At 44.6% G+C, this 11,810-nt stretch overlaps 1 protein-coding gene across 3 annotated transcripts; it reads left to right on the top strand.

Annotated features, from left to right (window-relative positions):
- Window positions 1-599: 599 nt before the first annotated feature.
- On the top strand, window positions 600-4,775 carry LOC108582275 (microtubule-associated proteins 1A/1B light chain 3B-like). 3 transcript variants are annotated; one of them, XM_017949436.3, is made up of 4 exons: window positions 615-1,114; window positions 1,411-1,468; window positions 2,593-2,796; window positions 4,027-4,775. In XM_017949436.3, exons 3-4 carry the CDS (start codon window positions 2,701-2,703, stop codon window positions 4,486-4,488), a joined length of 558 nt encoding a protein of 185 aa, XP_017804925.2. In that variant the 5' UTR covers window positions 615-1,114; window positions 1,411-1,468; window positions 2,593-2,700; the 3' UTR covers window positions 4,489-4,775. The 3 variants fall into 3 exon arrangements, 2 of the variants coding, with proteins under 2 accessions (XP_017804925.2, XP_021783169.2); XR_001895525.3 differs by lacking the exon at window positions 2,593-2,796 and having other exon boundaries at window positions 600-1,114; window positions 4,027-4,109; XM_021927477.2 differs by lacking the exons at window positions 615-1,114; window positions 1,411-1,468 and having other exon boundaries at window positions 1,555-2,796.
- Window positions 4,776-11,810: the final 7,035 nt, after the last annotated feature.

Genomic DNA, 11,810 nt, shown 5'->3' with positions numbered 1-11,810 from the left:
TCTCATCCACACCCATATACTCACACACACCCCAAGACACTTGTCTCTGTGGATGCTTGCCCCAGTTTCTCAGCAGCTCTGGTGGATCTGGGGGTTAGGGATCTAGACTGTCGAGGGGGCAACCAAACTGAAACCTGGAGTGGAGCCACCAAGAGGCAGAGCCTGGTTTTGTGGGTCTGAAACATACATACTTTCAGGGAATCTCATATAGATATATGCATGAACATGGCCTTGGGGTGGCAGAAGCGTTAGCGTTTTCAGCTTTGGGGTAAATCCATTCTCTGGAACCTTGGCTTTAAGGAGCCCCCGCAAAGCGCAGAGCTTTCTTCTGGGGACGCATTTCTGCAGCCCGGAGTCAGCACGGTCCGCTCGCCCAGAAACATCCCCGGCGGCGAGTACAGGCAGGCACGCGAGAACTCTCTCCTGCCTGCGTGGGAGGCAAAAGCCGCCCTGGCTGCCCACGCCGCAGCCCTGTGCCCCGCGCCCGCCAGCCCCCAGTCCCACAGCGACGCGCCTCCTAGTCCCACAGCCCCGAGCCCCGCAGCCCCGCGCGCCTCAGCCCGCAGCGCTCTCGCCCGGCAGCACTGCCCCCTGGTGGGCGCCACGAGCAGCGCCCGCCCTCTCCTCCGACACCCAGGCTGAGCTGCTCCCAGCCCGCTCCAGACACTGCACCCACCGGGCTCCGCTCCACACGCCCGCATGTCCCAACTGCCAGCCTTAGGACCAAGCAGAAGTGCATCCCTGACGTTCCTGTGGTCCCAGCGCACAATGGCCAAGACACCACAATCACAATGTATCTTGCAGGTCATAGCTCCCCTTTCTGATATTTTCAACTCATGGGCATGGCTCCTGCTGGCCTCCTTCACGCTTGCTCTGCACAAAAATACACACACACTCACACGCTCACACTTGCGCGCGCGCGCACACACACACACACACACACACACTCCTCAGTACTACTGACATCCAACCAGGTGCCGTGGACAGAAGAGCCATCATCTGCCCAGCGGTCTGGCACCCTGGAGACCTTTCCCCTGGCCTAGTTCTCCCGGCTCCTCAGGTCTCAGTTTGGACGCCCCATTCCAATCCAGGAAGCCTTCCTCACCCGGGCAAGGTATTCTCACCACACCCCAAACCTCTTTTGCTCTAAGGCAAGGTGCCACATCCCAGGCCGCAGACCAGTACCCGTTTGTGGCCTGTTAGGAACCGGGCTGCACAGACGGAGGTGAGCCGTGGGGCGAGGACGAGCATGACCGCCTGAGCTCCGCCTCCTGTCAGATCAGCAGTGGCATTCGATTCTCATAGGAGCGTGAACTCTGTTGTAAACTGCTTATGGGAGGGATCTAGGCTGCGTGTTCCTTATGAGAATCTAATGCCTGATGATCTGTCTCTGTCTCCCATCATCCCCAGATGTGACCACCTAGTTGCAGGAAAACAAGCTCAGGGCTCCCACTGATTCTACATTACGGTGAGTTGTAATTATTTCATTATATATTACAATGTAATAATAATTATTATTCTTACATTACAATAATTATTTCATTATACATTACAATGTAATAATAATAGAAATAAAGTGCACAATAAATGTAATGAGCTTGAACCATCTGAAACCATTCTACACCCCACACCTCCAGCCCTTTCCAGTCTGTGGAAAAAAGTGTCTTCCATGAAACTGGTCCCTGGTGCCAAAAAGTTTGGAGATCGCTGCTCTAAAGATTGATTGGTTGATAAATTGATGTTCGGATTCAGTCTCCCAGGCCCTGGGTTTGTCTCTGGGAATACAAAGAGGAGGAGGCCATGTGGTGCAGGCAGGGAGATGCCAGACTGGATGGCCTTATCCCTCCAGACATCCTAAGATTTGGGAAGAGAACAGGTTTTCTTCCAAGTGAACCCCCAGGCCAGCTTCCTAAAACCCCCTCCTTCCTAGTTCAGCCCACATCACTCTCCTCCTTAGTGCTGCCTCCCTTCACTGCTTCTCGGGGTATTTTCCACAGCTGGTTGTAGATAGGGGTACTCCTCCCTGCCTCAGAGGGAGAGCATGAAAAGGTATTACAGGAAATTTCACCAGGGACCATGGGAGAGAAAGAGGAAACCCTGGGTACGTGTGTGCCAGCACGTGTCAGTGTGCACGTATGTGTGCATGCAAGGTGCATGCACACACGGGGGGGAGTCTAGAGGTTCCACAACACTAAATCCATTCTGGCGGTTTTAGCTAAAAGTGGGGAGGGGATTCCACATGCTTGGCACATGACAGTGTAGTGGTTCAAATAATGTTTCCCCAAAATTCACCTTCACCCAGAATCTCAGAATGTGACCTTATTTGGGAATGGGGTCTTTGCAGATGTCATTAGTTAAGGTCATACTGGATTAGGGTGGACCCTAAATTCAATGACTGATGTCTTTATAAGATAAAGGAGAAACTTAGACACAAGGTCACAGGGACACAAGGAAGAAGCCCCGTGACAATGGAGGGAGAGACACAGAGCAGATTCTCGCTCGGAGTCTCCAAAAGGAGCCAACCCTGCCCACACCTTGATTGTGGACTTCTGGCCTCCTGAACAGTGACAGAATAAATTTCTGATGTTTCAGGCCACTAAGTTTTGAGCTGATCTGTTACACAGCAATGGAGACAGGCCCAAAGGCCATGTGAAGGATCAGGAAGAACACACAAAGCTCTGAGAGACTCGAGTGAAGGGAATGAGGGGGAGATGCTCAAAACCAGAAAGACTGGCAAGGAAGGCAGGGACCAGATCGTGGAGGAGACTTCAGATCACACTCAGGGTCTCCAATAAGGTTTGCTTTGTTCTAGGAGCAATGGGGAGGAACTGGTGGGACCTGAACAGGAAGGACACTGTCAGATTTCACTCTAGAAAGACAGCTCTGGCTCCAGAAGGAGGACAGATGGGCAATAGATGGTGGCACCTTCTCCAGGATAAGGAGAAATGGATGGATTTGAGACATTGGAGAAGTGGAATTAAGAGGATTTATATACTATTAGATTGGATATGGGTTGGGCACAGCGGCTCATACCTATAATTCCGACACTTTGGGAGGATCACTTGAGCCAAGGTGTTTGAGACCAGCCTGGGCAACATAAAGAGACAAAATTTAAAAATTAGCAAGGCATGGTGACACATGACTGTGGTCTCAGTGACTCAGGAGGCTGAGGCAGGAGGGATCCCTTGAGCCCGGGAGATGGAGGCTGCCTTGAACTATGATTAAACCACTGCACCCAGCCTGAGTGACAGAGCAAGACCCTGTCTCAAAATAGATCAGATATAGACAACTGAGGGAGGTAGGGACTGCCTCTGCCAACTGAATGGAAAGTGACACCACTCACTGAGAAAGTGGACAAGGCCCAGATTTAAGAGAGGTATAAGTACAGGCAAATGTGAGGTGTCTATGGGCATCCAATAGAGATGGCCAGGAAATAAGGAGACTTGCAGACCTGTCACTGAGGAAAGAGAGATAGCTTGTGGCTCCTCACTATGGCCACAGGATTGTTAAGCAGTAGATTGTTTTGATTACTAGCTGCCATTTACAAAAATCTAAGGATGCTCAAGTCCAGGATATAAAATGCAGTACTTGTATATAACCTATGCACATTCTCCCCACACCCTTTTTTTTTTTTTTTTTTTTTTTTGGTCTGAGACAGAGCCTTGCTCTGTCACCCAGGCTGGAGTGCAGTGGCACAATCTCCGTTCACTGCAACCTCCACCTTCTGGGTTCAAGCAATTATCCTGCCTCAGCCTCCTGAGTAGCTGGAACTACAGGCGTGTGCCACCACGCCAGGCTAAGTTTTGTATTTTTAGTAGAGACGGGGTTTCACCATGTTGGCCAGGCTGGTCTCCAACTCTTGACCTCAAGTGATTCGCCCACCTCAGCCTCCCAAAATGCTGGGATTACAGGAGCCAGCCACCGCTCCCAGCCTTTCCCTATACTTTAAAGCATCTCTACATTAGTTGTAATAACTATTACAACGTAAAGGCTACATACATAGTTGTTATATTGTATTGCTTACAGAATGACAAGAAAAAATACTTTCCGCCGCCGCCGTCCCCAGAAGCCGCCAGGACCCTCGCGCTGTCGCCGCCGCGGCCCAGATCCCCGCACCTGCCGGGGGAGACCTTCAGGCAGGGCCGCACCTTCGAACAAAGGGTAGATGTCCGACTTATTCGAGAGCAGCATCCAGCCAAAATCCCGGTGATAACAGAACAATACAAGGGTGAGAAGCAGCTTCCTGTCCTGGATAAAACGAAGTTCCTTGTACCTGACGTTCGAGACGTCAACGAGAGTGAGCTCATCAAGATAATTAGAAGGCGCTTACAGCTCAATGCTAATCAAGCCTTCCTCCTGGTGGTGAGCGGACACGGCGTGGTGGGCGTCTTCATGGTCTCAGAGGTGTATGAGAGTGAGGATGAAGATGGATTCCTGTACATGGTCTATGTCTCCCAGGAGACGTTTGGGATGAAATTGTCAGTGTAAAACTAGAAAAATGCATCTATTCTAGAATTTTTTTAAACCTTTACCAAGGCAAAAAAAAAAAAAAAAAAAAAAAGGGATGTTGCCAACTGAGATCGACCAGTTCATCTAATCACAGATCATCAAACAGTACTGTTCCCACCTACGAGTGTTAGAAGTTGTGTTTGTATTTCAAGCAGAAAAACTGAGCTCCAAGTGAACTCAGTTTTGGAAACCGTATTATTTAATGTAGGCCAGCTTGTTTTCAAATTTTAAAAGTTTAAAAATAAAATACTTTGTGTTCTAAGTTGCCAATGAAATAGACCTTCAAGTTATTTTAATGCTGTTTTCTCACTAATAGGAACTTGCAATTCCAGCAGTAATTTAAAGGCTTTCAGAGAGACCCTGAGTCTTCTCTTCAGGTTCACAGAACCCGCCGCCTTTTCGGGTAGTTTTCTACTTAGCTGGAGAGATCTCCGTAAGAGGATCTGTAGGCCTGAGTTGTGAAGCATAATCCCTGCAAAACGCATTTGCCGTAATAGTTGGCGCAAACGCAGGGTAAATGGGGCGTGTGTAAGAAAACAGCCCTGACTGTAAACGCTGCTCGAAGCTCCTGACTCCTAACAGAGCTATACCCAAAGTCCACACTCTTGCAGGGGTAGACATTTCTTATTTGGTTTGTTCTCTAGATAGTTACACACATAAAGACACCACTCAAAAGGAAACTTGAATAATTTATAATTTTGGTCCAGTTTCTTAAAAGACCCCGGAGGAAGGGTGGCACTTCTTCTGTTTCAGGTTTTGTCTGAGTTCAAACTAGTGCCTGTGTTGGTGTGGAAAGAAGCAGTGTAGCCGTGTCATTCTTTAAGACAGTGGTAGAAACCACAGAATAGTATAACTAAAAGCATTAAAATTCAGACACACTCCCTTCTACCTTTTGGCTTAAAGCTATGGATGATCCATGTTTTTCTTTTTGTTTTTTTAATGTTAAATGTGTAACTCAATATTATTGAAAAGGTTCCCACATTTTTAACAGTAGTTCAGTTATCACTGTTAGGTCAAACAGCCATCAGAACTCCCCTGCACTGAATGCATGTCAGCTGTGGAGAAAACAGAAAAAGGAGCCATGCACTCTTTACAAATACTAATGTCAAGAGTTAAACCTCTTCAGGTTCAACCTATGATAAAAGACCAGTGCTTCCCACTACCTGCATGGGGTTCACTATTTACAGTTTTCTTGGGAGTATCACAGGAAGATCACAGTTACACCACTTTAGACTGTACATGTAGCAGGTCACAACTTACCCTCGTGTGTTCAGATGTGTATGGAATACCTGTATACGTTAGTGAAAGCTATTTACTGTAACAGGGGAAGTCCAGATTCCTTGCATCTGAGCCCTGTACTGATCGTTAAAGGAGTTCCTATCACCTGCTCTCCCCGCTGCATGCATCTGTCCACTTGGCTAGCTTTTAGTATGTATATGTTTACATCATGTAAATTCTTAACTGGCCTGTCTCGTTTAGACTGTATACATCATATCTGACATTATTGTAACTACTGTGTGATCAGTAAGATTCCTCTAAGAAATACTGCTTTTTAAAAAAATAAATAACATGCTGAGGGGTGACCTATAGCCCATGTTAGTTTGTAGGATCTTTAAAACAAGTACATTTTTAATGAACTAAGTGGAATAAAGGCACAATTAAAAACTGTAAAAAAAATACTTTCTACATATTCAGTACTGAATTTTTTAAGTGTTTTTTATCTAAGGCTGGTTGAATTCACAGGTATACAACCCGTGCATATGAAAGGCCAACTGTATTTTATCCCATTATTTGTACTAATAGGACACTTTTGAAACTGGTAATTCCAATTTGATGCCCACCTGCATGAAAACCTTTAACTCATTTGCATTAAATCCTTTGTGGAAAGAGAATTAAACCTGAGAGTCAAAAGTCCTGGGTTCCCATCCTTGCAATAGCAGTGGTCAAACTACATTTCCAAGCCTCAGCTGTATCATATCCAAAACAGGAATAATGGTAATGCCAGCCTCGCAAAGTAGCTGAGAAGAGTAAATGAGACCACTTACGTGAAAGATAACTTATGTGATGGGCTGTCAAATAAGGTTTGCTTGTAAGAAAATTCCTAGGGAGTCTACCAATTATTTCACCAGACTGAAATTCCATATTATATGTGGCTCGTGGTTTATCAGTTAAAGCTTACAATTCTCAAGTCCCAGCTCCTCCCTGGTGAAAACTCAACCACTGTCTCTTTCCTGCCTCCCCAACACTGTTGATTTCTCTCTACTATAGCGATTCGGCAGAGTCCGGGGCCTTCGTCTCCCTCCCCACATCTGAGCTGCTCCATCCATCCCTATAACCCTCTGCAGGCAGCATAATAGTTAATACCAAACAGACACTTGCTAAGTGTTGATTTAAACTAGATTCATCTTTTAAAAGATGTGAGTTATAATTACATTTGACTTGTGTAAATTGAGCTATTAATCCCAAAAGTTAAATTTCACTCCAGTGGATTAAAAACTTCCTCCAGACTGGCCGGTGGCTAGTGCCTTTTGTCCCAGCTACTAAGGAGGCTGAGGCAGGAGGATTGCTTGAGGCCAGGAGGTTATTGCTGTAGTGTGCCATTATGGTGCCTGTAAATAGACTCTACATTCCAGCCTGGGCAACATAGCAAGACCCCATACCTAATAAACAAACAAAAAAAACAAAACTTTCTCTAAATCACAACTACCTTAAATTGGTTTTAAATACAGCCCCTTTGTAACCTCAGGTTCCACATCCACCTATTCAACATGGATCGAAAATATTCAGGGAAAAAGAAACAGTAAAAAATCATAACACAACAATAAATAATAATACAAATAAAAAGCAATGCAGTTTAACAACTATTTACACAGCATATACATTGTATTAGGTATTATAAGTAATCCAGAGATGATTTAAAGCACACAGCAGGACGTGCAGAGGTAATATGTAAACACGATGCTATTTTATATGTAAGAGTGGAGCCTCTGGGATTTTGGTATGCGGGTTGAGGGGTCCTGGAACCAATTCCCTCGAATACCGAGGGCCAACAGCATTTGCTTTATCACATTGGACAACGTGTAAAACACCTGGGGCGAGGAGTGAAAACTGAATTTCTAAGGGAAGAGAGGAGAGGAAAAGGAAGGCAGAAACATGCTTGGAAAAATCCAGGGAAACATACCTGGGCCCACAAAGAGATTACATAACTTGGCGTTTTGAGACAATGGGCGACCTCTGGGATGATTAGGAACTGGGAAGGGCTTCGCTTGCGCCACATAGCAATGCCTCAAAGAGCCACAAGATGGCAATATTACTCCAGGAGAGTCTTCGTCCCGCTCACCCCGGTAGCCAATGGCTTTCTTTGTTCACAGGAAACCCTCTCTCGCAAATATCATCAGTGCCACTGTACGTTTTCCATTACTTCACGCTCCTGGCCTTACCTTCAGCCACTTCCCTATCACTAGCCCAAATATAAAAATAAACTACCGCTATTTGTTACATCTTAAAAACAGCACTTTGGTTTCTGCGCTCAATTGCCAAAGCAGCTGAATCAAATGTTTTGTTTTAATGAGAAGCATAAAATAAACAAAAACCCAGATGAGGGTGATGTCTTCCTTTTTGTGAGTTAACACCCAGACAGACTTCCCAGGTAAACTAGGTGTCGCCAGACTGGAGACAGTTAAGAGACAGAAGTGCCACTTGAGACAAGATTCAGTTCTCCAGTGGGAGACAGGGGCTGCCAGCCCTCTTAAAACGGTGTGGGAAAGAAGGCTGAGAACCCGCTCTGTAGAGAGTGGAGAACAAAAGCTCAAATACCATCTTTTAACTTCTTATTATGAAAAAATCCAACTATACAAAAGTAGACAGAATGGTATGACAAACCCAAATACCATCTTAAGAACTGTGAAACTGTAAACCAGGAAACAGTCTGCAAGGAAAAAATCTAAGTTTCCAGTTTGTTGAGGACCCCTGAGATGTAAGTTACCAGAACCCTGGGTCTGCCCATTCCAGCCCTTTATAGTATAGTCCTTTAACACAGTCTTTCAACGTAATGCTCTTTTAATGAAAAGTCCTTAAAAGAGAAGAGTGGGAGAGGCTAGCCCCTGAGCTCTGGTCTTCAAAGGGCAAGCTGGAAAAGGGAGCAGGGGTGGCTGCATCAACTCCTGGTCAGACTCAGAAAAAGAGGTCACCCATGAGGAGACACAGATAGTCCAGACTGTCGGGGAGAGAGGCAAACACACCCGTGCCAGTGCCCCAAAAGCAGAGCCCTCAACTTCCTCAGCCACTGTCCCTGACCATAGCCTCAAAAAAGTTCAGTCCTGAAGACTGAGTAACCAATTTCAGCACCAAAAGGATTTGAAAGGTTGCTTAGTCTCCTGCTGGGCAGAGGCTCTTTACCTGGATGGACTACCAGAGATATCTGAACACCCAGAAAATTATATACTGATTGAATGTCCCTTATCCAAAGGGCTTGGAATCAGAAATGCTTGGATTTCAGATCTTATCAGACTTTGGAATATTTGCATTATACAGCATCCCTAATCCAAAAATCAGAAATCTGAAATGCTCCAAGGAACATTCCCTTTGATTGTTATATAGGTGCTCAAAAAGTTCCAGGTTTTGGAGAATTTCTGATTTTTTATTTTTGGGTTAGGGATATTCAACCTGTACATGGACGTTTTCCTACAGCTTTTCTATTGCCAAAGAACTCTGGGGCCACTCCTTGTCCCCTCACCTCTGCCAGAAAAAAAAAAAAAAAAAGTCTAAAAAAACCACTGTAATGATACAGATAATGCTTAACCAGTCTTTCTTCTCTTACGGTCTTTTTTTTTTTTTTCTTTGAGAGAGAGGGTCTCACTGCTTGGCCCAGGCTGGAACACAGTGGTGCGATCTCTGCTCACTGCAACCTCTGCCTCCTAGGCTCAAGCAATCCTCCCATCTCAGCCTCCTGCATAGCTGGAACTACAGGTGTGCATCACCACACCTGGCTAATTTTTGTGATTTTGGTAGAGACAGGGTTTCACCATGTTGCCCAGGCTGGTTTTGAACTCCTGAGCTCAAGCGATCCACCCACTTAAGCATCCCAAAGTACTGGGATTACAGGCGTGAACCACTGCACCAGACCTGTATTTGAGATTTATATCTATATGACATGACTATAGAAGTTTTAGTAAAAATAGGCCGGGCGCAGTGGCTCAAGCCTGTAATCCCAGCACTTTGGGAGGCCGAGACGGGCGGATCACGAGGTCAGGAGATCAAGACCATCCTGGCTAACATGGTGAAACCCCATCTCTACTAAAAATACAAAAAAAAAAAAACTAGCCGGGCGAGGTGGCAGGTGCCTGTAGTCCCAGCTACTCGGGAGGCTGAGGCAGGAGAATGGCCTAAACCTGGGAGGCGGAGCTTGCAGTGAGCTGAGATCCGGCCACTGTACTCCAGCCTGGGCGGCAGAGCAAGACTCCGTCTCAAAAAAAAAAAAAAAAAAAAAAAGAAGTTTTAGTAAAAATAAACTGTTCTTAGGTACTTTATGCTGGAAATATTCTCATGTATTAACTTCACAGCTCTGAGAAGAAACCAACAAGTAACTACAATTATTTTAAGCATTTTTAATAACAATGGTACCCAATTCATTAACAAATGAATTCAGGCAATGTGCTTTGCTCTACAATCCATCAGATACATTTTCACCGCAGATAGTTCAGAAATCATTTTGGAAATAGACACACACGTACATATTCATTTGCTGAAAATGCCACTTACAGTTTTAATATCAAATATAGTTATCATAGTTCACAGAAAAAGTATAAAGTGCAAAAGCTCCACTTCAAAAGGCCTTAAATCACTCCCAAAGCAATGGGGATTAAATTTTACCACAGCCAGTGGGCATGCCACCCTTATACAGCACATCTACATAAGGTATATAACAAGGTATATATCTGAAAATACGAGATTGCTCTGATTACATATTGTGGTTATAAAATAGTTTTAAATCTGGTTTAACATATAGAGAAAGATACAATTCAAACAATTAGTACTATAAAGTAGGGGTCATTTTTTTTTTAAGTTTGTTAAGGGACTTATGTCTATAAAATCCATTGAGAATCCCAATCTGGCCCAAGACTTCTCTTTGGCCAGCTGGAATAATAGCACCTAGGCAAAGCCTTGGCTATGAAAGCGTTCAGATTAATTTCAGTGTAAAAGGAGCTAGGAGAGGGGCCCTGACCGGGTGAGCTTCAGCATCCACCTGTCCCTCAGAGATGGTTCCATGTCTGCCCCAAGGGATAAAGAGCCAGGAAGACTCAAATCCCAGTCCTGGGGACTCGACATGGCACTGGCTCATGGAAGCACGATGAACTGGCGAGAGAAGTTTTACACACCTGAGAGATCCAGTAAGTGGAAGAGGTGGTTGTATTTTTACAAAGCCTTGTGTTTGATGACCATCAAGCTTTGTCCCTCAACAGAACATCTTTGATCTACAATTAATGTTTTAGGCACTCTTCACTGGACAAGCATAGAGTTCCCCAAAAATGCAGCCCGTCCCCAAATGGATTCAGACATCTCATCTCCACGCACCTTAAATGTGTTCACAGAAGGACTTGATTTATAATGATGTAATAAAGGGAAGAAAAGATTACTTTTTCTAATCAACAACTAAACACTGTAAAACATGAATCATTGACGGAAATGATCACTCAGAAACATGAATGGTTTTTTATAACCTAACTCCAGTTTCTGCTGGGTCTTGATCTTGGGCAAATTCTGACCAGAACAAAATCTGATTAGCCATGCCAAGTAACCACCACCATGACCTAACTCCTAAGTGTCAGCCCTACTGGAGGGAGGGAGGTTCTTGACTGCCCATCAATTAATGAAATAAGCTGTTCATTTTTTACAATCTGAACATATCAAAATCTGTACAGTCACATATTTAACAGCTATTTATGATGACTCACCAAGCCAAGTGCAGAGGCACATCAAAAAGTAGAATTCCATTCATTACTTTTTAGGGCCCATTCATGTCAGGCTTGATTAAAAAGGTAGACTCAGTAGTCAGTCTCAGAAGTCAATGATCAGCATTCAAGCATATAGCTAACTCTAGTGTATTCCAAACCCACACTTCATGAAAAAATACACAACTGGCATGTATATGCCATTCAAGCTACAGGATAAATGTCAAATCTGAAAGACATCATTTATTTACAACTATATTGGGGGGAAAAAGAGGAGACTATACCAAAATATTAACAAGGATTATACCTGGGCAATAGAAATATGGGTTACCTTTTTTTTTCTTTGACTTT

The sequence above is a fragment of the Papio anubis genome, unplaced genomic scaffold (assembly GCF_008728515.1).
Source record: "Papio anubis isolate 15944 unplaced genomic scaffold, Panubis1.0 scaffold170, whole genome shotgun sequence".
Taxonomy (NCBI): Eukaryota; Metazoa; Chordata; class Mammalia; order Primates; family Cercopithecidae; genus Papio; species Papio anubis.
The sequence above is the reverse complement of the archived record's forward strand: the minus strand, read 5'-3'. Positions and strand labels throughout refer to the sequence as shown.

Bases quoted from the DNA above. Each gene is read 5' to 3' on its own strand.
- LOC108582275 (XM_017949436.3), top strand. From the start codon at position 2,701: ATGAGGGGGAGATGCTCAAAACCAGAAAGACTGGCAAGGAAGGCAGGG. The intron at 2,797-4,026 runs GTTTGCTTTGTT...TATTGCTTACAG, and splicing joins CACTCAGGGTCTCCAATAAG to AATGACAAGAAAAAATACTT.